A 22,679-nucleotide genomic window follows, 5' to 3' on the forward strand; every position below is an offset into this window, starting at 1 on the left:
AGTGATTACTACTACACAACCTGTGAGGGTACTATCCTTTGAGACTTCTTTTGAGTACTTAGCATGTACAACTTTGTTTCGTTGGCTCTTTCACATACCCGGAGATACACTTACCATACTACCGGTATAATAATTATTGCTTCAATTTAATTAAAAATTACCCTGCATATTTACAAAACATACAAAATTAGTTCCACTAATCAGTGTTTCCCAAAGTGTAGTACGCGTACCCCCTGGAGTAGGGGAAGAGTTTGGTGGGGGTACGCGCATCACCGGGCTTTGGCTGCGCCTGGTGAAATAAGACATCACGACATCAATAAAACATCCATGCCAGAAGGTTTATCATGCGGAAGAAGAGCAATTAATTGTTGGAATTAGCTTCAGACGGATTCTTGAAAAATAAATATAAGGAGTGTACTTTATCATCATTCTGGTTGCAAACGCAACATGTGTATCCAGTTTTAACAAAGAAAGTCCTGAAATACATCTTGCCTTTTCCAATTTTATATTTATATGAAGTTGCTTTTTCAGCATTTATAGACATTAAGTCAAAAAAAGCAACAGGCTTTTGGATATGGAACCGCATCCAGGAATTAGGGAACCAAATTATGATGATCTGTCTCAAAATAAACAATTTCATCATTCTCATTGATTATAATGGATGTTATTTTTATTTTATATTTTATTATGAATGAATTTTATTTTTCGTTTATTATTATTTTGTTTATGTAGGTACTAAAAACGGGAAAAATTAATATATTTTGATTGTTATTAAAGTATAATATGTATTTTTTTGATGAGGGGTACTCAGTATTACGAACATTATTGAAGGGGTACACAGATGTCAAAAGTTTTTTTGAAACACTGCTTTAAGTGAATTATATTAAATACATAACTTTACTGTTCTGGCAGAAAACACTAACTCGAAAAAATGACATATTGAGTTAGTACTAAAATGTTCCTTATTTCAAACTTTACCGTCTGGAAATCTTCTTAATAAATAAACAGTCTTTATTTTAAAGTCATCCTTTTCACGATTACTTAATAAACTCACATGATAGACCATTATTTCAAACATTTTAACAACTTCAAAGTCAAATTACTCAAAACTAGTATTTTCCAGTTAGTGTGTTCTGCCAGAACAGAGACGATATTATGTAAAATGGTTCTGTTAATCGTACTCGTACACTAGATTCATTTGACATTTTTGTCAACAGAAACGCCCAACATAAGAGGAGGCTGAGTCACCAAACAGCTGACATCGATAAAGTTGTCAGGTCAATAAGTGCAAAAAGACAATGAAGACATTTCTGTTAATGGAGGTCGCGACCTTCATTAGTAATGATTAAATGACTAATAATTTTTGATTACCTACTAGAAACCTTTTCACGGAAAGTGTTGAAAATTCAATATTTTAAATAACAATGCTGTTCACACGACGAATGCATTGTAAAATAGAGTGTGCCTAAGTATAATACTTCTCTCCAAAGAAAATTGACTTCGACAGGAAGTAGCTAGAACGCGTTTCCTCGTATGTGGCAAGAAAATTGGATATGCATTTTCAGAAAAAAATCTATTCCATATGAAGAAGAAAAAAACACTTGTATTGGGTATAAAGTTTTACGAAAAGAATATTATTCTTATATTATGTCATTAGAAATTTCTAAACCCGATAGCGTCCATTACATATACATTTTCACTCTTCAAATGAACGTTTGATGTAGTGCAGATACTTTATTATCACTTAATTCACCCTGTCACACCCCATAATTGGGAAAAAGGGTAAGCACAAGGTCGCGTCACTTTCCATCGCCACTCATCATTGCAGCCGCGTAGATCTCTTTTGTAGGACTGCTACAGGGTGAGGGAGGGTCGGCCACGGCGATGGAACCCTCGATATTGTGCCAAAAGGGTAGGCAGTGTCACTCTCTGGCGGCATCCGGAATACATGTCCCAAAGATGTTAAGCGTCTCTTCGTAATTACTGAAGGCTGCTGTATCCGCTCACGAACTCAAGTGTTTGTAACGAGGCCGTACTAATATAGCCTTAAGATTCGACAGAGACATCGATTCTCAAAGCTCTTCATTATAGTCTACATCAGTACCAATATATACTTTTAAATATCTTCATGATTTTACAAAATTAAGTACTTGCCTATTATATAAGTACAGTTTTAAATGATATAATTATAAATGTGTAAGTGTAACTGACATTTAGTATGCCCAGCATTGTAAATTAATAATATTATTTTACACATATTACGTCTACGACCTACGATATTAAAAATAACCTATTTTTAGCATTTTAATTAAAGCTTCCGATATAAGTATATTAATTTTAACCAATATCCTAAGATCCTCTTTACAAACCCATCTTCTTAAATGTCTCGTTCGTAATTATATGATTCTAAATAATTATTGCACACCACTTTAAATTGTGCAATTTAAAATCTAACAAGCTGTTTATGGTTGATACATAGCTTTCTCTATGATGAAGGTTATATATTTATTAAAAACCTCAAAGCTCACAAAATATCCATAAAGATTTAATTTATTATATGGCATTCTGAAAAATATGGTTTTACAAGTAGGTAGTTATTAGTAATAACATAGTATTTAAGAAATACAATTACTTTATTCCCAGAAAATTAATTCAATTATTATATATTTCTCATACAGGATATTGTATTATCCAATAAAAAAGCATGAATTTATTACAATAAATTGTTTATTCATTAATGAAGTCATTTAGGTTCTTACTTACTACATTAAAAATTCAAACAATAATAGATACTGTAAATGATATAAACAAAAATTATATTTAACTTTAGGGAAATATTTTTTTTTTAAATATGCAGTCTTTTGGTGTTTGGAATAAATCATGATGAAATTGAATATTTAAATAATTATTATGTACAGTGACAACTAGCCAACTACTTATATATCAATGATGAATTATTTTAATCTATAAACTGAAGTGCTACAAGTAGTTTGAACTGAAGTTTTCATAATAACTTTTATATTTAAAATAATAGTTTTTTAATACATATTATATTGTATCGTCTTGTAAGAATCACCGCTTTCTTAGATTCAATCGTCGTATATTTATTGCAAAGCAATAATCAAGATTATTTCATTCCCTCAATTAAGATCTTGAGCAAATAACATTACATATTTTACCATATGTTTTATTTCAATCATTTTAATGGGTTTAATCTCAAGTGTCATCATCGACATATAAATTCTGAATTGTACGTTTCACAGACGCCTTTTGGACTTGCCAGAAATAGCCTTCCATTCTCGCAGACGCACAGTTGATAGATTTTTACTCGTTTTGTATTTGAACTGGATTTTCCGTATGAAGGTAGAGCGATTTGAAGATTTTCAAGGGAAATCTTAGGTGAATCCAATATTACCTAAAAAAACAGTTTTATAATTAAAGTATTCTAATATAGTATTCAAATAATATTATAAAGGTTAGAGATATTAGAGTCAATTACAAATGATAAAAATAAATCAATAATTATTAGAAACTTTGAGATTATTCTATAGCATGTATTTTTATTGCTTATGTAAAAGTATCATGACGTTTTATTTGGCTGTATGAAGATGAAGCTTTCGTAAATGATTCAATGTAGATGACTGTCGCTATCAGTGGCATGCATAATAAATTTACTATATTTGGCAACAAAATATAGTGGCCAGTGAAACACAATTTTAAAATTATTTAAATTTTTTTATCGCGTGGAAGCAAAACATTCGTCCGTTTTTTTGGACTGCGACTTCAGATCCGTGAAAAAACACGTGGAAAAGTATATCGGCTGTATATTAAATGCATACATAATAAAATGAATTAGATTTAAGGTTTTTACTACTGTATTTGAGTTGTTTTTTGCGACCCGGGCTTCGCCTTTCGGTATCTTCAGGTACTATGTGCGCTAACCAAAAGATAAAAGGTAAATACACACTAACAATGAATACAATTAATTCTAACTTATATAATAAATTAATACAGTAAATTAGGTAAAAACTTTATCACCTACCCATTAAATCAAGGATTACAATAAAAAATATAACAACCAAATAATGAATAGTTGAAGTATTTGTAAAATAATACTATATTCAAGAGGTGTAAAATAGTCAATATTGGGAAAACAATGGCAACGTATTTGGACAATAGTACAAAACTTACACCCATTAGAATTTAAATTCAAATTTATTCAACTACCTTCAGTCGATAATATTAATAGCATAAATATAATACTTACAGATCCGTCTGTTGATTTGAATCGTATATCTGAGTAGGATATTGCTTCAATATTTCCAGCCGCTGATTCAATTTTTATATCTTTAGCAATATCTATGTTCAACGAGCGTGTTAATGACTCCAGTCTGTGAAGCATAACAAAAAATATTACTGAAAACTAATTAAAAATGCTCCCCTTACCCTGCAAATATATTTTTACCCAAATTTATATAATATTATATCAGTCACAGACAAATAGGTGCTGAACACACGAATCAAAATTGATTTCAATCATTACGTATATGTTAATAGACAACTCAATCCGTGTCAGCATATCGATCAGCGATATTAAATGTATTACCAAAATTACCAATTATTTTCTAATAATATCCATTTCCCGGAGTGTCTAATTATTGTAAACTTAGTAAATAGCTTACTGCAGATTGTTTCCGCGATATCCATTTTTCCACATAGTCAGCTGTATCTGATGACGTAAACTCCATTTATAGTAGCTGACTCAATTAGAATAATTATTTTCTTAATATTCTTTTCATGATTTTATTTTGATTCTGAGTACGTCAATAAATTGGGCATGTCACTCGAATATAAGTTCCCTGTCTGTTAGAATCTCAGTCTCTTTATCGCTCCGCACAACATCTCATTCTACCAAGATTCGGACCTAGGAATAGTATTATAAGTATTGTAACATAACTACTGTAACATACTCTTGTACCCTACTGTTTACGCTGCAAGTAAAACTCGCTCCATCATTCATTGGAGCAACCACCAAAATCTTGACCTCCATATTCACAACACCATGACTCCCACACGTATGGCATTTAAAAAAGAAAATATTTATTGGATAAAATATGTATTGAGTATGTACATACTTTAAATCGTGTCCCGATTCTGCTCTGACCAAAGGAGTTTGCACAGAGCCAGGAAAGACTGCTCCACCGGCTCCTGTTAATTTGAGTGTATGTGCTCCAATTTCAACTTGCTGAGGATTTGCAGAAAACAGCATATTTCCATCCGTATCATAAATTTTGAAAAGATTGGAGCGACATTCAAAATTGTCCTTGTCTATTGATGGAAAAAAAGATTAAGTACAATAATTTGTTGAACTGTTTTTAATTGAATATTTAGTATATTACTTTTAAAGGTTATATTAAAAAAACTGATTCTTTCTCTAATCTAATTAATTAGAATTATTTATTAGAAAACAAAAAATTATTAATAGCGAGTAATAATATCTAAAATAAACTTGACTATACTGTTTTGATTAATAGAATTTGAATATAATAATATTTAGTTATATCGTCTACTTGAACTAGCTATCAATTTTCAATTAACCACTTTTTATTCAACGAATAATTCACAAGATTTGAAAATGTAACATTCCATATATTGAACATATATAATTTGAAAACTTATTAGATATAATATACCTACTAGAAAAAAACACTTTCGAAAAAATTAGACGCCTGGCGAGAGCCGGGTGTCGATTAATAATTAAGGCAATTAATATGCCTTGATTTAAAACACAAAAACCGATAGTAAATAATATCGCATTTTGATAAGCATTTTACGTAAGACCTACTTGTTTAAATTATTGTAATGAAGTAGGAGACCTGTAGCTTAATTGGTTTAAGCAAATTGGTGCGATATCAGTAAATGTACGAGTTCAAATCCCCTCAGGCTTCGTATTTTTTTCAAATGTGATTTTTTCTAGTAGGTATAATATATCTGAGGTGTTTTCATGTTATATATGTTCAATATACAACTATTATAATATAAAATTATTATAACAAAGTTAAAAACGTGGTAGATGACGATTAAATTATCTATTTACGCTACATATAAGGTGATTCGTAAAGAAATATTTTCTATATGATAAAACAATCTTTTATAAAATGACAACAAAAAGATTCGCAATGTTTTTCGCAGTGAATATTAATGACATACTACTAATGGACTTGGAAACAAACTTCTACATTAAAACATTAACTTTTTTCACTCAGTCTATTGTTCGTTTCAGTTAATTCAAACACTCGTTTTCTCTCCTCACCTACAAACATTCGGTTCTCAGCAACTCTTCCTGGAAGCCTGGTAGATATTGTGAAGTTGGAATCTGACTGGATAACGATCGGCTGTCCTGCTCTTGACTCTATCGAAGAAGCGATAAGAGAATCAAGGACCATTGATTTTCCCGATAGTTGGATTCCGCCAGAAGAAATTTTTAGTGGTCCCATTCCACTCTAGAAATGAAAAACATCTTACTTATATAATATATATGTACAATAATAAAATTAAATTTACATATTACATTTATTCAAGTAATTACATATTAATTAGGAATTTATTGGTTAATATAAAAGTGTTATAACACAAAATACATACTATGCATTGGTGATTTGGGATAACATAAACATACGGGGACTATCTGAGCAGTTAAGAATATGGGTTCAAATCCCATGTAGTACTAATGTTGTTTTATTCTCATCTAATGTATATATTTCTACTACCTACTTACCTACTTCAAATTAGATTAATTTTTATGTTCAATAAATAATACTAAAACCTTAAATCGTATTCTTAGTTGAATAATGAAAGTCATTTTAAAAATACAACACCTATGTAATGTGAAATAAGCTTAACATATTTACACAATAAAGGTTACTGGATAGGTCAGTGGTGGCCAACCTATGGCACGCGTGCCATCGGTGGCACGTGAGATGATTTTGCATGGCACGCGTTTGATGAGAAAAATATTTATTATAATAATACATGACAGATCGCATTGTATAAAAAATACCACGCAAATAATCTTCAAGAATGACCATTACGTTTAATGTAAATATATAATTACATAGGTCGGTCCTCAGGCGTTATGCGTTACATATAATATTAATAATATTATCCCACTAACTTCATCAGGCGACGGGGGATGCCGCGTTGCGAACCTCTATTTTGATCGATTTACAATGCTTGAGTCCAAAGCGAGAGAATGTCTAATCTGATCACGGCAATTCTGATGTCAATTTGTTCGTAAAAAACCAAACTTATTAATATATTAATAACTAATCTCATTTCTACCTATAAAAATGACTGCAACAAATAAGAAACAAAAACATGGTGAAGCTAGTAGTAGTAATTTTGGCAGACAGTTTCAAAATTGGTGGATCGAAATGTATGGCATAATTATAATTGAAAAAAAGTGATTAAGCTGTTATATGTGTGCAATGTTATGTGATTGGTATCTAGAACATCATCATATATTTAATAGGATTTTTAAATATTATTTCCCCCGTCAAAAACTGCTCGGCACGTCTGACAGTCGAAAAATAATATTTGGGAAATTTTGGCACGCGTACGTAAAAAGGTTCGCCTATCCTGGGATAGGTGCTTAATCTATATGTCATAATTTAATAATGCTCAGAATTGGTTTTATTCGCTGAGACTATAGATGTTAAATTTAATCTTATTGGTTCATGACGTGAAGATTTAAAATGTGTTAACATATTTTATGGCGATTCAAAAAAAATAATTGAATTGTTTTTGATAGTGTATTATTAGTCTTAGAATAGTGTATTGAATATTTGAAATGGTTTCCGTGAATTGATAAATAAATATAATTAAAATGTCATATTAATTTTATGATTTTTGTCGAAATCCATACTTCACAATCGTGTTTCATTTAGATTAAAAATTCTAATTTGACGAATTTAGTTTACAAATATTCAAATCGCACATTCAAATTATTGTCAATTAAAAATAATGTTCTGAAGAATTTCGGCGAAGATAATAAATATTGTGCCAAAATTTGTCGTCGGTAATAAATTAAAAAAAATATTCTGCGAGAGACAAAATAATATATTATTTGAGAGCTTGAATCATATCTGTATTACTTAACTGCTCTGCATATATAGGTAAAAGCTTTTTATATACCCATTTAATTTTGTAAAAAGTTTTATTTATAATACTGAATGTGTAGATCAAGATTTCCTTCGTAGGCATTCGTTCAGAATATTCAGCTCTATCTAACTTTTTTGTGCTAAATTGGATTTTCAGTGTTAATGATCATCAAAAATATACCTAATTATTGACGTGTAGTGAGATTCATATGAAATCTGATATGGGTGAACTGATGCTTATTATAAGGAGTTTCGCTGAACCAGACATTAAATAATTCTATCAAAAGTGATGTACGCTGATCAGTGACGTTCCTAGACAAAATTCCGCCCCTAGACAGAGCCAAAATGCCGCCCCATTTTTTATACAGTATCTTTTATCATCCTTTCATGACTCTAATATCTAAGAAATGTGTTGTATGGATACATTACTAACAAAATATATACCACTAAATCTAATTTTATTTAAATGCCATCTCTGCTTCAATAGACAATATTGCGAGTCCACGGTTTCAGATTCATTTAAAAATACATATAATTCAAATATAATTCGCAAATCTGCACGTGTCATTACTGGTCATCAAGGACATGACGTCCAAGGACAACGAAAGTAAACTAGACATCGCGAATCCGACAAAAAGTTACAGTCCTGTTAAACCTTTTATGTTAATTAATACATTTTGTTTCCAACCAGTCAGCTGATTTTTGTCATAGTAATTTCCGTTATTACTAAGTTTAGGTAGCTATTTCTACATATACCTAACGATTCTCCTCGATTTTTCGCCCTTCGAATAACTGCCGCCCCCAAGCGACGCTCAATCTGCCTACCCCCACGGGACGTCACGCGCGGCATAAGCGTTGGACTACAAAGCCGTGGGTCCCAGGTTCGAATCCTGGGTCTGGCAAGTACAAAAATTGTTTTTCAATTTGTGTGTGTCAGGGTATGGACCTAATAGGTTGGGCAAGTGGCTGACATCCATTTCTCGTAAAAAACAAAATCTGTCAATACAAACCTCCACTCTGTGGAGGCCCATATGATCCTATCAGGATCGGACATGGTCGAAAAAAAAAAAAAAAAAAAAATAATATATATATATATATATATTTAAGTTTGAGAAACACTGGTACATATAAAAATTATTATGTATTAGGAAAGTGTGTAGATAGTCATGAGCTTATTTTCTCTTGGGCTGGCTTCATGGAGTGAAAAATTGTCGTTAACACCATTAGGGAAAATGACCAAATATTTAATATGGTTTTATTGATACAAATTTGCGTGCTAGCTAGCGCATTTTTTCAACGTTGACAATTTAATAATATTCATAACAAAATTAACACATTTACGCCAAATACATCAAACGCCCAGATGGCTGAGTAGCTCGATATACGAATTTACCAAGTATGAGATAATATACTTAATAATGTATGTAGCTATGTTGGAAAACTCTATGTTGCGTTCTCATATTTTGTGCTGAAAAATAGAACGAACTTAAAATATTGGATACTAATAAAAATGAATTGTCAGATATTATGAACCAATTTTTATTATAAATAAAAAAATTACATAAACTATAGAGCTCATGAAAGATTTTAAAGTAATTTAATTATACTCACATAGCTAAATTGCATAACTGTCATCATCCATAGAGTCAATGTCATATTGACTATGACCATTATAATTAAAACGCAGATAAGTATAAATAGGCACCACTTCTTCCATCCAAGTGCGATTGGCTTCATCTTTGGACACCATCCGCATCTTGGACGCCTTTCTTGACTGCTAGAACGTGAGCCTGGTCTAGCATCAGAGCTGGCATCCCAGTCTGGTGATACAATTATTGGAGGCATTCTGAAAGAAATAATAATATTAATTAATATGTTACAATTTTATTTAGATCATTAAATGCCCATGATTGACGAGAGGCTAAGCGTCAGGCTTATAATGTTGTCGGTCTTGGGTTCTCATCCTGGGTCTGGTAAACATAAATTGTTTTATTGTAATAAATATTATTGTTTGGACTCATGGTATTGACCTAATATGTTAAGCAATTGACTAGCATCCATTTTTGTAGAACAAAAATTAAACCTATTATTAAGGCTTTCCAGATACATATGTTATGATTGAAGAGCCATAAAAAATACACCATTAAATAAATGTCTTGCGCAGACCTGGTTAAAATAAATACATGGATATGATTATAGATTTGCACTAATATTGTTAATATATTTATAATTCTGCAAAATATGTCAGATAAATTATTAATAAGACTTTGATGCCATTTTAATAAAATAAATCAGTGTATAGTAAAAAATAACACAAAAAGCTTTTCACGTTCGTTAAGCCATGGCATAAATCTGAAATCCGAAAAAGCACGGGATACGAGATTGGTGTTGAAGGTAATATACACCATTGTGCTCAGTATATATGCTCAGTGTGCCTACGTTTAAATATTTAAAGGGTTATCAAATAAGTACTAAGTATAGATTTTTAAAATGTCATAGCAGCCATGTTTTCTTATTCCCAACAAAATACAAAATTGACATATCGACTGCCTGCAAACCGGCTAACTCCATTTGGACAAATTGTTCAGAAAGGAGAAAAAAAATAATTAAGCTATCGAGCGTAATTTAACAATAATTCCAAAAATACACTTGGACTTTTTTTTACAAATAAGCTGCACGATGAATTAATTAATACACTATTTTAGCTTCCTTTTTATATACCTATAAAGAAAATTTAAATAAATAGCAAAGTTATTCCATTTATGATATTGTAAATTTGGCACCTGCAGTTGGCTGCTTTGTGTGAAGAACGATAACGTATTTATTTATAAGTTTAGAAATTCGAAATTTTGTATGGGCATCAAAAACATGCTTGGCAATATAGAATGCTACAGAAACATGGTAACTGATTTGTTTTCGCATGAATTGGATGATTTTGATCTGGATGATAATATATGACTCCAACAGGATGGTGCAAGATGTCATACAGCTCGTGACACAATCAACTTATTAACTTATTGAGAGTTGAATTAAAAATATATACTTACATAATAATATCTCTTATTTGTTAACCCTGTATTTACAAATGAAACAATATTTGGTGAGGTTTTTCATAATAACATTATGTTTAAAGTAAAGGGAAAATTTTGCAATATAATATTATATTTTTCATCCTTCTGCCTATAATATAGAGGGAAAGATTTGGTTTTTTTCCTGGCATAGTGTTAGATTCTGCTCTGTTTTGATAATAAATCTACTTTGCAACAACTGGCGACACAAGTTACCGCTAGCTAGGAAGGAAAGTGATTGATTTGCAGGAACTCTTTAATCTACAGTGCGCCTTGATAACAAATATAATGTATGGGGTATTATTAAATATGGGAAAATTATCCTTTACGTATTTCTGACTTAACATCCGCAATTGTATAATAAAAATATTAATAAGACGCCGAAACACCTCATTTATGATTTTTTAGTTACGTCAAAAAATAGTTTTTAATTCAACAAGATTTAAAAATATAATTTTCTTTACTGAACATATTTACGTAATTCAGAAACCATATCTAAATTTGAGAAATACTACACTTTTATGATTATTAGTAAATTTCATTGTAATTAGGCAGAGTGCAGGTAAAACACATTGGCCAGAATCCAATAGATGCGGGTTCTAGTCCCGCCAGGTATAATATTTTTTCTACTACGTATTATAAATATTTTATCGTAATCTGTATAGCTCAATATTTTTTGTATCTCTTATTACATACGTTAAGTGACTAAATAAACAGAAGCAGTGCTTTCAAATACCGTATTTTAATTTTATAATAACCTGTAGGTACCTTAAAAACGTTTGCCAACTGTCTTGATAAAGAGGTACCGTTTCTTCACAGTCGTCTTTCTGAAGCTATTAGTAGGTATTTTACATTATCATAATATACATAGTAGGTATATAAATAAAATTGATTATACTGAGGTAAAAAATATTCACTCATTAACTCGCAGGTGGCAAATAACAAAATGAAACTGAAATAAGAAAAAAACTGACAAATTATACACAAATATAAAATCATATCAGTGTTTCACTTGGCGTGGTCATTTTATATGAATGTATTAGTAACTTTTATTGTTATTAATACTTTGAACGTTTTATTTCAAAATACTAAGCCAGTATATATACCCATAATATTGATGAAACTTTGATAGATGTACGATGTAGATGGAGTTAAATTGTTTGTAATTTAATTTTGAGCACCAAAGATCCCCGTCAGCGGGTCTAGTCTATACACAAGCCCGCTAAAGTGATAAAGTGATAGTATTTATTACATACATTATGTATTGAGGTATTATGATTATTCCAATAAGTAAGCCGTCTCATCAGTCAAAATATTGTCTCTCTCTCGCTCCTCTCGCTCTAAATTTTATCATAGTCAAGAGATGCACTGTTAAAATATAGCACTTATTGCAACAATACCAACCAACTTATTGTAATTGTTACAATAAGTGCTAATAACTCCATATCTACCCTAGTTAGCCGTAAATACTATCATTTTATCCCTTTAGCGGCCTTGCGTATTGGAAAAAGAGTTATTTTGTGAGAAAGTTAAATATTTTTTAGCTTGGACGTAAATAAAAAATATTTATATTATAAATCAATACAATTTCAATTAAAAATTGGTCTGGAATTATATTTAAAATTGTACTTTCTCTACAATAATGTAAAGATTTATATAACTATATTATATATCAGTGGCAAAGGGTGGATGTAGGTTGTTAAGATCCGACATAAATAGTGCACACAAAACTATGCTATGGGCGATCTGGCAAAAATAGTGCACGATTTTTCAGTCATACTTTTGTTTTGTTATAATTCTATATTTTGTTTTTTTTTAATTAATAATACATATTTCACATTGTATTGGGTTGGTTTTTTTTAAATTCATTCAATTCAATTCAATTCATTAAAACTAACAAACACTACCTACACATTGTCGTTTTAGTTCAATGAAAACAAATAAATTTGACTGATAAAGTTTATTGTGCACTATTTATATCGGATCTTAATAGCCTACCTCCACTCTTCGCCGCTGTTATATAAATACATGGTGATAAACAACTCAATCCGTGTCAGCATATTGATCGGCGATATAAAATACCCATTTCCCGTAGTGTCCAATTATGGTAAACTCAGTATATAGCTGATTGCAATGATTGTTTCCGCAATATCCATTTTCCACATAGTCAGCTATATCCGATGACGCAAACTCAATACTTATAATAATTATTTCCTAAATATTCTTTTCAATATATTTTTGATTGCGATTACATCAATAAATAGTGGATCATAATTGATTGGACAGGTCACTCGAATATAAGTTTCCGGTCTGTTATAATCTCACTATCTATATCGCTCCGCACAACATCTCATTCTACCGAGATTCGGACATCGGAATAGTATCATAAGTATTGTAACATACTCTTATACCGCATGTTTACGCTGCAAATAAAACTTGCTCCACCATCCATCGGAGCAAACACCAAATCTCGACTTCTCATCTCTCCTTCTGACGACCTCTTCATCCATCACAGATGACCCCCATAATAACCTAACGTAATCCTTTTCCGACCACCCTGTTCTTTCACTTCGATCGCAGTTTATTCGCGGAAGTTAAGGCGGTCTGGCTATGTATATTGTAACCACACTGCACCCCATATTACAGGCACCTGTTCTTCTAACTCATTAACATAATGCTTCTCTGATATAAGAACTGAGAAAAGAGGAAACGGCATTATAAAACGTCAAAAAACTTTATGAGTTTTTCTTAAACCGGTAAGAACTAGTTTTAAAATATTATGTAGGTAGCAGTTTTGTTAGCAGAATGGAAAATATATACTCCATTATATCTATATAGATACGTAATTTATACAAACTTAATTGGTTTTATAAAAAATATCTACTATGAATAATATTATAGAGCAGCTAATAATTGCGTATTTTTACTGAATCTTCGAATACTTTTGTTAAATATAATGAGCTTAAAATTCCATTAAAGAACACATAAAATAGTTATTTATATATTCAGTCCCTCCTTAATTATCTATGTAACAATTTCATTGATTACAAAATACGTATTATATAATATACACCCACGATGGCCGCGTGACTTAAGCATCGGCCTATAACGTCGGAGGTCTCACATTCAAATTCTTGGTCTGGCATCTACACATATTGTTTTTCAATTTGTCTATGAGTCAGAGTATGGATCTAATAGGTTGAGCAAGTGGCTCGTAAAAACAAAAATCTAAACCTCCACCTTATGGCCGCCCATAATATGATCTTATCATGGTCGGACATGGACGTAAATAATAATTATAATGATAACCATTGCTTCTCAGGTTAAGTTACAACGCTTATAAAAACACGTGCATGGATTTACGATAATAACTTTACTTCGCGATAATAACTTTACTGTTTACACATAAAAGTGCTGACTATCTCGCCAATCTCATTCTTTAAGAGTAAGCGAGACGCGATGTTGTCATTTTTCAGTAGGTACTATTTGACAGGTCGTGAAAATGGGTTAAGTGGTGTAGTTGGTTTTTTTTACTGGCAGGTTTGCCACTATCGTTCTAATGCATAGGCGCAAATATCGAACAAATCCAACTGTGACTTGAAAATTCAGAAGCTTCCGAACTTTTTTGATTCGTGCAAACAATCTTGCAACTTGCATGATTTGCATGTTTACACGTACATTTTTGCATCGGACGCTGCTATTGGAAAATAATAAAAAAAAATAATGACGGTTTTTTACACAGAAAAAAAAATGAAGTCTATACTTTGATTGTTATTATTAATTATAATTGGAAGTGCGAGTATTGATCAATGCAATATAAGGTAGAGAACTTCTAATAATATGTAAAAATATTTTACAGGTACCTAAATGTACCCCACACTCATTTATTTATAATAGCAATATCTTCCTTTTATCAATAGACATAAGTAAGGTCGAATAGATTTCACCCAAAATCAACAATGCATCGATTCCTAAAAATAAATTACTATTTCAACCTCACTAAGGTGTTCATAGTTTATTCATTGGGTAACCAAAGTCACTGGTCACCAGTGATGCCACGAGATTTAGGGGTAGTTTTTACATGGTACGATCCAATCAATTGTAATGTTGATTGATTCGATTATCTGCTGGCATCAGCGCTGATACGAAGGTGGTTGACCGTGTTAAACTAAAACGTTTGCGGACTCTTTTAAACAAAATGAGCTGAGTCACGTCTTCTGGGGTTACGAGCTAGGATGCACGTCGGCTGAACTGCATGTTGTAATTAAATAAAACGTTTATTGACCTTTCCCAAAAGGAGCATACATTTTCGTAAACAGACCCTTAAAATTAAATATATGAGAGGCCAATAACTTTATTCAAACCAAACACTTTATAAAATCATTTATTCCACTGATGAGCGTGATGTTTGGTTGACTTTTATTTTGTGTACTTCTTTGTACGTGCAATTTCGTGTACATCAATATAAATATTATATTTTTAAGACACTTTGTAAAATATTTATGTGTGGATACCTACTATTATCGATGTGTTCATTGTTTATATTTTATTACAGCTCATCTTGTGAACGTCTTGAATTTATATTTTGAACTCATATAAATAAATAAAACTAATTTAATTAAATGGGTACAAATGATAAACACGAGTAATGTGATATTTTCACATCTCCGCATTGTGCACGAATAAGAAGGATTTAATCATATAACTGTTTTTTCATGAAAAGATAAAAACTTAGTATTTCTCACAAATAATTATTCCTATTTTTTTTAAATATTCACTTCTTTTAATCTTGAATTTTATTCCATTAACTCACGTGTATAATTTTATTAGTGTTGTTTTTATTTTAATAACAACGAATCTAATTTTAATATTGTGTTTTACAAATAATACACAAAAAATAATAAATATAAAGAAATAATATTTTGTAGTAAGTATATAATTAAATAATGCATCATTTGAAATCCACGCATCATGAATTTTTGAATTTTACAAACAAAATTATGTAGAATTTCTTACCGTAAATTTAATATTGAAGTTGATTTATTTCTTCCTAAATCATTTCAAGCTTTAATTATCTTTTACTGAAATATAACTTAAAGACCAAGGTTCTAATATTAAAACTCTCATCATATTCATTATAATATATTAATTAATTAAATTGCGTAAATTTACCATATAATCCTTTATATCCGATTAAAATTAAATGGATACTGTAATCACTGTATTAATATCTGGACTTGAGAGGTAAATACAATGTGTTATTCGAAGAGCACAAAATGTTTCAGTCCAAACAAAAAAGAAGTTTTGCAATTAATATTTTTACACAGCATGCATTCATAAAAAAAGTTATCAGTAAAAAAAATGAATCTAATTAACATAACATTTTGACGTATATTACTCGCATTTCGCCATTGTAATCGTATGTTTCACATAAGTATAAAAGTCATATTTTTATAAAATATTTAAATATTTGATTCCTTTCTTTAAAAAAATCTGTGTCCGAAAGGAAGAAGGTTTTAAGTCTAAAATCAGTACTTTTCAGGAGAGCCAGAAAAATATTGATTTTTGTACCATTTTGTATGTGAATTCCAATTGTGTAATATAGTAATTCAGAGGCGTTAATCCTACTTATCTTTTTTTCATATTTGCATAATCGTTTTACTGCCAGAAGTCATTTAGTGACAAAATGTTGATTCTGAGATAGTCATCTTTAAAGTTTCAACTATCTGTTATCAGTAAGTTATGTACAAACTAAAATAATAAAAAAGTTGATTTTTTCATGCATTTGTATTTATATAGTACAACTGCTTTCAAGTGAAATTTTATCTTTTTCATTTTATTCATATTCATATGGTAACATATTAAAAACTGCACTTAGTGACTTTTTTTTCAAAAATAAAAATAATCAAATAGTTATAAATACTCCATGATTTCATAATGAGGCTATTGTAGTCGGATAGGCTTTTCCATTTCTTGCTAGTAGGTCTTTATGATGTTTATAATATTACAAAATCACACATGTACGTTGTAATATCAATTAGATTAGTGGCTTTTAGGCGTAACAATTTGTGCAGTGACGCAATCATCCTACTTGTAAAAGTTTTTTTTAAAGATGTTTTTCATTAAAGAATTTGTATTCATTAATATAATATTGTTATATGATCAGTCTGATGATTTATTTGTAAAACTAATTAATAAAATATGCACTTAGTGACTATTATGGTATTTAATTTAGCCTTAAACAACGTATTATTCGATATAAAGTATTTTTTACTGGATAAAGAAAGCATGACAAAATAATATGTAGATTGTCATTTTTTGACAAAACTGTCACTTAACTCATTTTTAGATTTTTAAGACTTATCACCCTCTTCCTTTCGCTGTCAGAATTATTCTTTTGGAAAAAGCAAAATAATTTTATTATTCTAATTAACCAACAATTTTTTTACCTATTTGACAAGTCAGCACTTTTGGGTGCCAAAGTTAGCTAAAAATAGTTTGTTATATTAAAACTTCCGCAAATATCAGAATATTATTTCTTTTATTATATTCAAATATTTGCGACATCATTTAAAATCACAGTTATTTACTAGTTAATATTTTCAACGTATACAGAAATGTACAATTCTAAAATAATTTAATTTAAATTTGAACTAAATCCATTAATCGCAATACGTATAAAAATAATAAAATTTTCTTCTTAATGTCATATTATTTATCGATACGTGTCGTTTTAAATCTTGATATTCGTTTTCAAATATTTTGAAAGATTTCCGGATTATAGAAATAACTTATCCACAGACATCAAAGATATCAATGTAACATTAGAGAGAGAAAAAATACACGGCAGATAAAATATTGTTTACACAGTATTTTGAACGAACATGACACGTTTTCAAACATTTCGCAATAATGTTGGTGAGTAAAAACTTGTGTTTAAAAAAAATGTTACAAGATAGTTTTGTAACTGAATTGAAAGGTCACACGAAAAATTTCATTGTTAACTTATCATTAAGGCTCAGTTGAGGCATGGTCTAAAAAGATCGTGGCTAGGCGATGCGTGGATTACGGGTCGCGGGTGCAAATGACGTATTCCGAACGAAATATAATTTTTCATATAAATCCAACATGCGTCCATTTAATGTGCTGTTTATTGTTCTATTAGTAACAATGCTAATATATTCATTGTCATGTTTTCTTTTTCAAGTAAATGGGTAACGTTTTTAGTCATCTTTACACGATTTAAGAATTAATACCCCGTTGCCATCACGAAACGAATTGACGTATCCACACCTCGACGTTCGATCTCCGATTGCCAGCGAGTCCAAAATTTCGTCGCGCCTATAGTTGAAAATTATTTTCCGTTTCAGTTATCGTCCTTTGTTTTCAGTAACCATCAGTTATCACAAAATGTGCATACTATAATAGTGTTGTTCTCTCTTCAATAGACATTACTATATTATTTTGTCAATCGGCTACGCGGAATTCTATTATGCCGTATATGCCAGCGTTTAATCTAAATTCTCTAATAAATGAAATTGAATGTCATTGCTGGAGAGTAGAGAAGAGAGATCGAGGAGTCCAAGATTCGATTTAGACTGTAACGTGATTTGAAAGATGAAGAGTATTTTAATTTCATTTTATTATGATAGATTATAACCATATTTAGTTACATAACAACAAACAAATAAAAATACTTTACATTTGAATAATTATACAGTTGTACTTATATCTTAATAGATTTTGTATAATTATTGCACTTTTTACCAGTATTTAGGAAGCACAATATCTGGACTGAATAAAATTTACGTATTATTGTTATTAACTAGATAAGTATTTTCGGCATCCAATCAAATACTTGAGGTCAATTTGGGGCTTAATATTTACGGTATGAAGCCGGCGATTATACATTTTTACACGTAGGTACCTACATAATGTATTTTTTAATAATATTTTTGGTAATTTTTCAATAATAAATAATTTAATACTATCGACCGAAGGTATATACTTGATGGAATTTGAATTTAAATAAAATTCTAATGGATTTAGGTTTTGTACCATTTCATTGCATTTGCGTAGTTTTTTGCGACTCGGGTTTACCAAAAAAAGGTAAATGCATACTGGCAACGAATACAGTTAATTCTAACTAATATAATAAATTAAAACATTAAAGTAGAAGAAACTGTATCACCTACTTATTAAGTCAAGGATCACAATAAAAAAATATAAGAAACAAATTATGAATAGTTGAAGTGTTTGTAGTACTCCCCTCTAGTGACCGCCCAAAGGGGTTTTTAAGATAAGGTACATAAAATTTTACAGAATGTTAGTAAATAGAATTTTCAGTTTTCACACATTTATCAAGGCTTCGTAATTATGTTATGATGTGACAATATATATTATATAATATACAAGATTTTAATTTAACACAATATAACTTTTTAAATTTTCTTCGTTGTTTTCGTAAATTATTGTCACCGTTTTACATCACGTGTAATAAACATTGTGCATGCATTTTTATATACCTATTTCGATATTATTAATACTAAAATATAGCATACTGAAAAAATGACAACATTTGAATAAAAAATAGAAAATTTAATTTTAATTGAATTAAAATTATTTGGCGATGCCATCAATACAAACTGATAACTTTAGTTATATAAATGAAATCTGATAAAACCAGCTAAGTATTTTTATACATCAACGTTGTATAAATTGGCTGTTGAACTATTACCAAACTTTACTAGCAATATTTACCGATATGTTTCAAAACTAAAATAGGCATAGCAAATCTGCAACTCGTAATGTCGTAATGTGTCATTTACATTTTATCACCACAATAAAACTGCATTATACTCCGACTATTTACTGGTTAAGCCTAAAGCTATAAATAGTATTAATAATACGAATGGTAACTGTCCAAACTAATAGATATAAAATTCAAATGTATTGTATTATATAATATAATACCAATTTGTAACATTTTATTATTTTTGTAAATAATGTATAATATTTATATTTTTATGAACTTAATATGTATGCCGTTCTCATTTGTATTTGAAACTGCATAAATTGTTTATTTAAATTTAAAAAAAGTTTACTAAGAACTATTTATAAATAATTAAATACTTAAGTATAGTTTCTGCTAAATCAATGAACTATTTTTTGGTGGGCTACGGATTTGAATCCCATGGCTAGGCCAAATTAATGTGTAGTTTTTGTTATTGTGTGATTAGATCCAGCACATGATTTTATTAATTTGTCAAATGACTAATAGCCAATACCTCATAATTATATCCAAATGGTTAATATTGTAGCGAAAATATAAATGTAAACAATCTTCAAAGATTAGGTATACAACATAAGCCACAATGCATTAAAGTTATATTTTGAGGTTTTAAGAAAATATACATTTAAAAGAAACATGGTAATTTACCTTAAACTAGATAGTCCTTATCTATTAAAAACAAATGTCAGGCATTTGCATACAGATAAAGGTAGTTAAACTTTAAATGTAATTCCAACATACACAAATAAATTTGAGTATAATCATAATGTATAAATTTTGTATTTCTCCTTTATTAATTATGATTTATAATGGTACCAAATTCATATAAATTTTAATATAAATTCAATTGCACTTAGTAGACAGTATTAATGATGTTTATATAGGTACTTATAGAAAGTTAAAAAATAGGCTATCACAGCTTCTTACGTACTTACTCTCTTCGTATAATGTTCTCTATTAAATCCAAATGAACTGATTTATTATATATACACTAATTAGCTCCACTTTTACTACAGTTAATATAATTTTATAATAAACATTATTTATAATGGCATATTATTATTTAATTGAGCTTTTGAAATCAGCAGGAATTATTTATTATTAAGGTAATTTAAAAAGAAATAAATGATGTAGGTATACATAGTTATTCTCACTAAAAAACTGTTTTCACTTTCTTCGTCTCAAAGTTCACTTGCACACCTTTTCGCACGGCGGACAAAGCTCGCGGCGCGTTTACGATGCCACTAAAAAAACAAAAGCGCGTCTCGCGTGAAAAAACACGGCGTCCGAAAAGCTCTCGATTAAGCGCCGCGCAAAGTGTCTGAAAGCTCGGCCGGTGGACGCCTCTCTATGGGAGAGGAATGCAGGCCAAACTCCGGCCGGAAAGTCGAGAGCGCGAAATTTTGTACTTAAAATATAACAACACAGTGTGGAGGGATCGATCGCTACCCAGTACCTACCTGTTTCCACTGTGAACTTTGCTATTTTGAAACGACTGTCTGTCTGGTACTTTTTAACAGGATGGTTTTGCAGAATAGGTCAGGTTCAATGATTGTTTTTCAAATATTTATTTAAATAATTAATATTCTCTGTTACCATACTAATTAATAAATTTACATCGTTTAGTATGTAATAATATAATTTTGGTACACTTGATGCTTTTTACTAGTTGACAAGACTAGTGATATGAACTTTTACTAGGTTTATAAAAATAGTGATAGTGATGAATAATTTTTTTGTTTTTCATTTGTTTTGAGTAAGCTTCATTATATTCAAATGAAAAAATAGGGAAATATGAGTTTTACAGATTAGTGTACCAGTCAATAGCTATTTCACCTGTCAGAACATTATCAAGGCCAGTAGTTTATGATAATAGTGTGAAACGTTAATATTTGTTGACTAATACAATTACCATCTTACCTCCTAAGCGGAGCATATAATCTTCAAAAGAATATATTATAACAGTTATATTAACACATTTTTACGAGAAATCATTATTAGCCATCGGGAACCCAATGAATTACTGCACTAGATCAACACAGATTAAAACGAGATGTGATTGTATTGTTGTTATCTAGTTGCGGAACCGGACGTATGGCCTACGGTTTCAGAGATGACTACTCTACCAAATAGACCACCGTGGGTACCAATATAGGTAAGTATCTAGCTAAGTGCAGTGATTCAATTAAAACGAACCTTTAAATTATACTTAATTAATTACTTCATCTTTATTTTTTAATTATGTCACATATTACTATGTTACTTAATATTATAATATATATAAATCAAAAAATCGCAGAACGTGGCGCTTGACCAAGGAAAATGGCGCCATGATATACTTTTCATATGCCACAATGCTGGAGAAAATAAAAATAATGATTAGCTGATATTTAGTTTTTTTAAATGACAATATTTACTGTAATCTGGAATATTTAATGTGTTTGTTTTACTTTGTACCAATATTCAATATTGTATTGGTCTATGGAGTTGAACTCTGAACATTTAAGAAGTAGGCCATCAGAAGGCTCGAAGCTTTTGATATGCCAATCATCAAGCGCAGATTTAAATATAATTTCCTCCAACTTATAATGCAAGAAAAGATAGAGGGTAGAAAGCTTTATGCAGTGAAAGACTTTCTTGGCTATGAAGCTTTCTGTAACC

The 22,679-nt window shown here is 30.1% G+C and overlaps 1 protein-coding gene across 5 annotated transcripts in view; it reads right to left on the reverse strand.

Annotated features, from left to right (window-relative positions):
* Positions 1-2,522: 2,522 nt before the first annotated feature.
* The window catches only part of LOC147063898 (zeta-sarcoglycan-like), a 47,925-nt gene continuing 27,768 nt past the window's right edge, over positions 2,523-22,679 (reverse strand). For all 5 annotated transcript variants that reach the window (XM_085958872.1, XM_085958874.1, XM_085958876.1 and 2 more), the window contains exons 2-6: positions 9,771-10,005; positions 6,314-6,503; positions 5,136-5,328; positions 4,268-4,391; positions 2,523-3,415 (exon numbers count right to left, since the gene is read on the reverse strand). In XM_085958872.1, coding sequence (XP_085814998.1) covers positions 3,227-3,415; positions 4,268-4,391; positions 5,136-5,328; positions 6,314-6,503; positions 9,771-10,005 — 931 coding nt within the window. In that variant the 3' untranslated portion in view covers positions 2,523-3,226. The remainder of the gene's footprint in view (positions 3,416-4,267; positions 4,392-5,135; positions 5,329-6,313; positions 6,504-9,770; positions 10,006-22,679) is intronic.

Source organism: Rhyacophila brunnea, unplaced genomic scaffold (assembly GCF_057557595.1).
Source record: "Rhyacophila brunnea isolate RB1 unplaced genomic scaffold, BYU_Rbru_1.0 scaffold_8, whole genome shotgun sequence".
In the NCBI taxonomy this organism is placed as follows: Eukaryota; Metazoa; Arthropoda; class Insecta; order Trichoptera; family Rhyacophilidae; genus Rhyacophila; species Rhyacophila brunnea.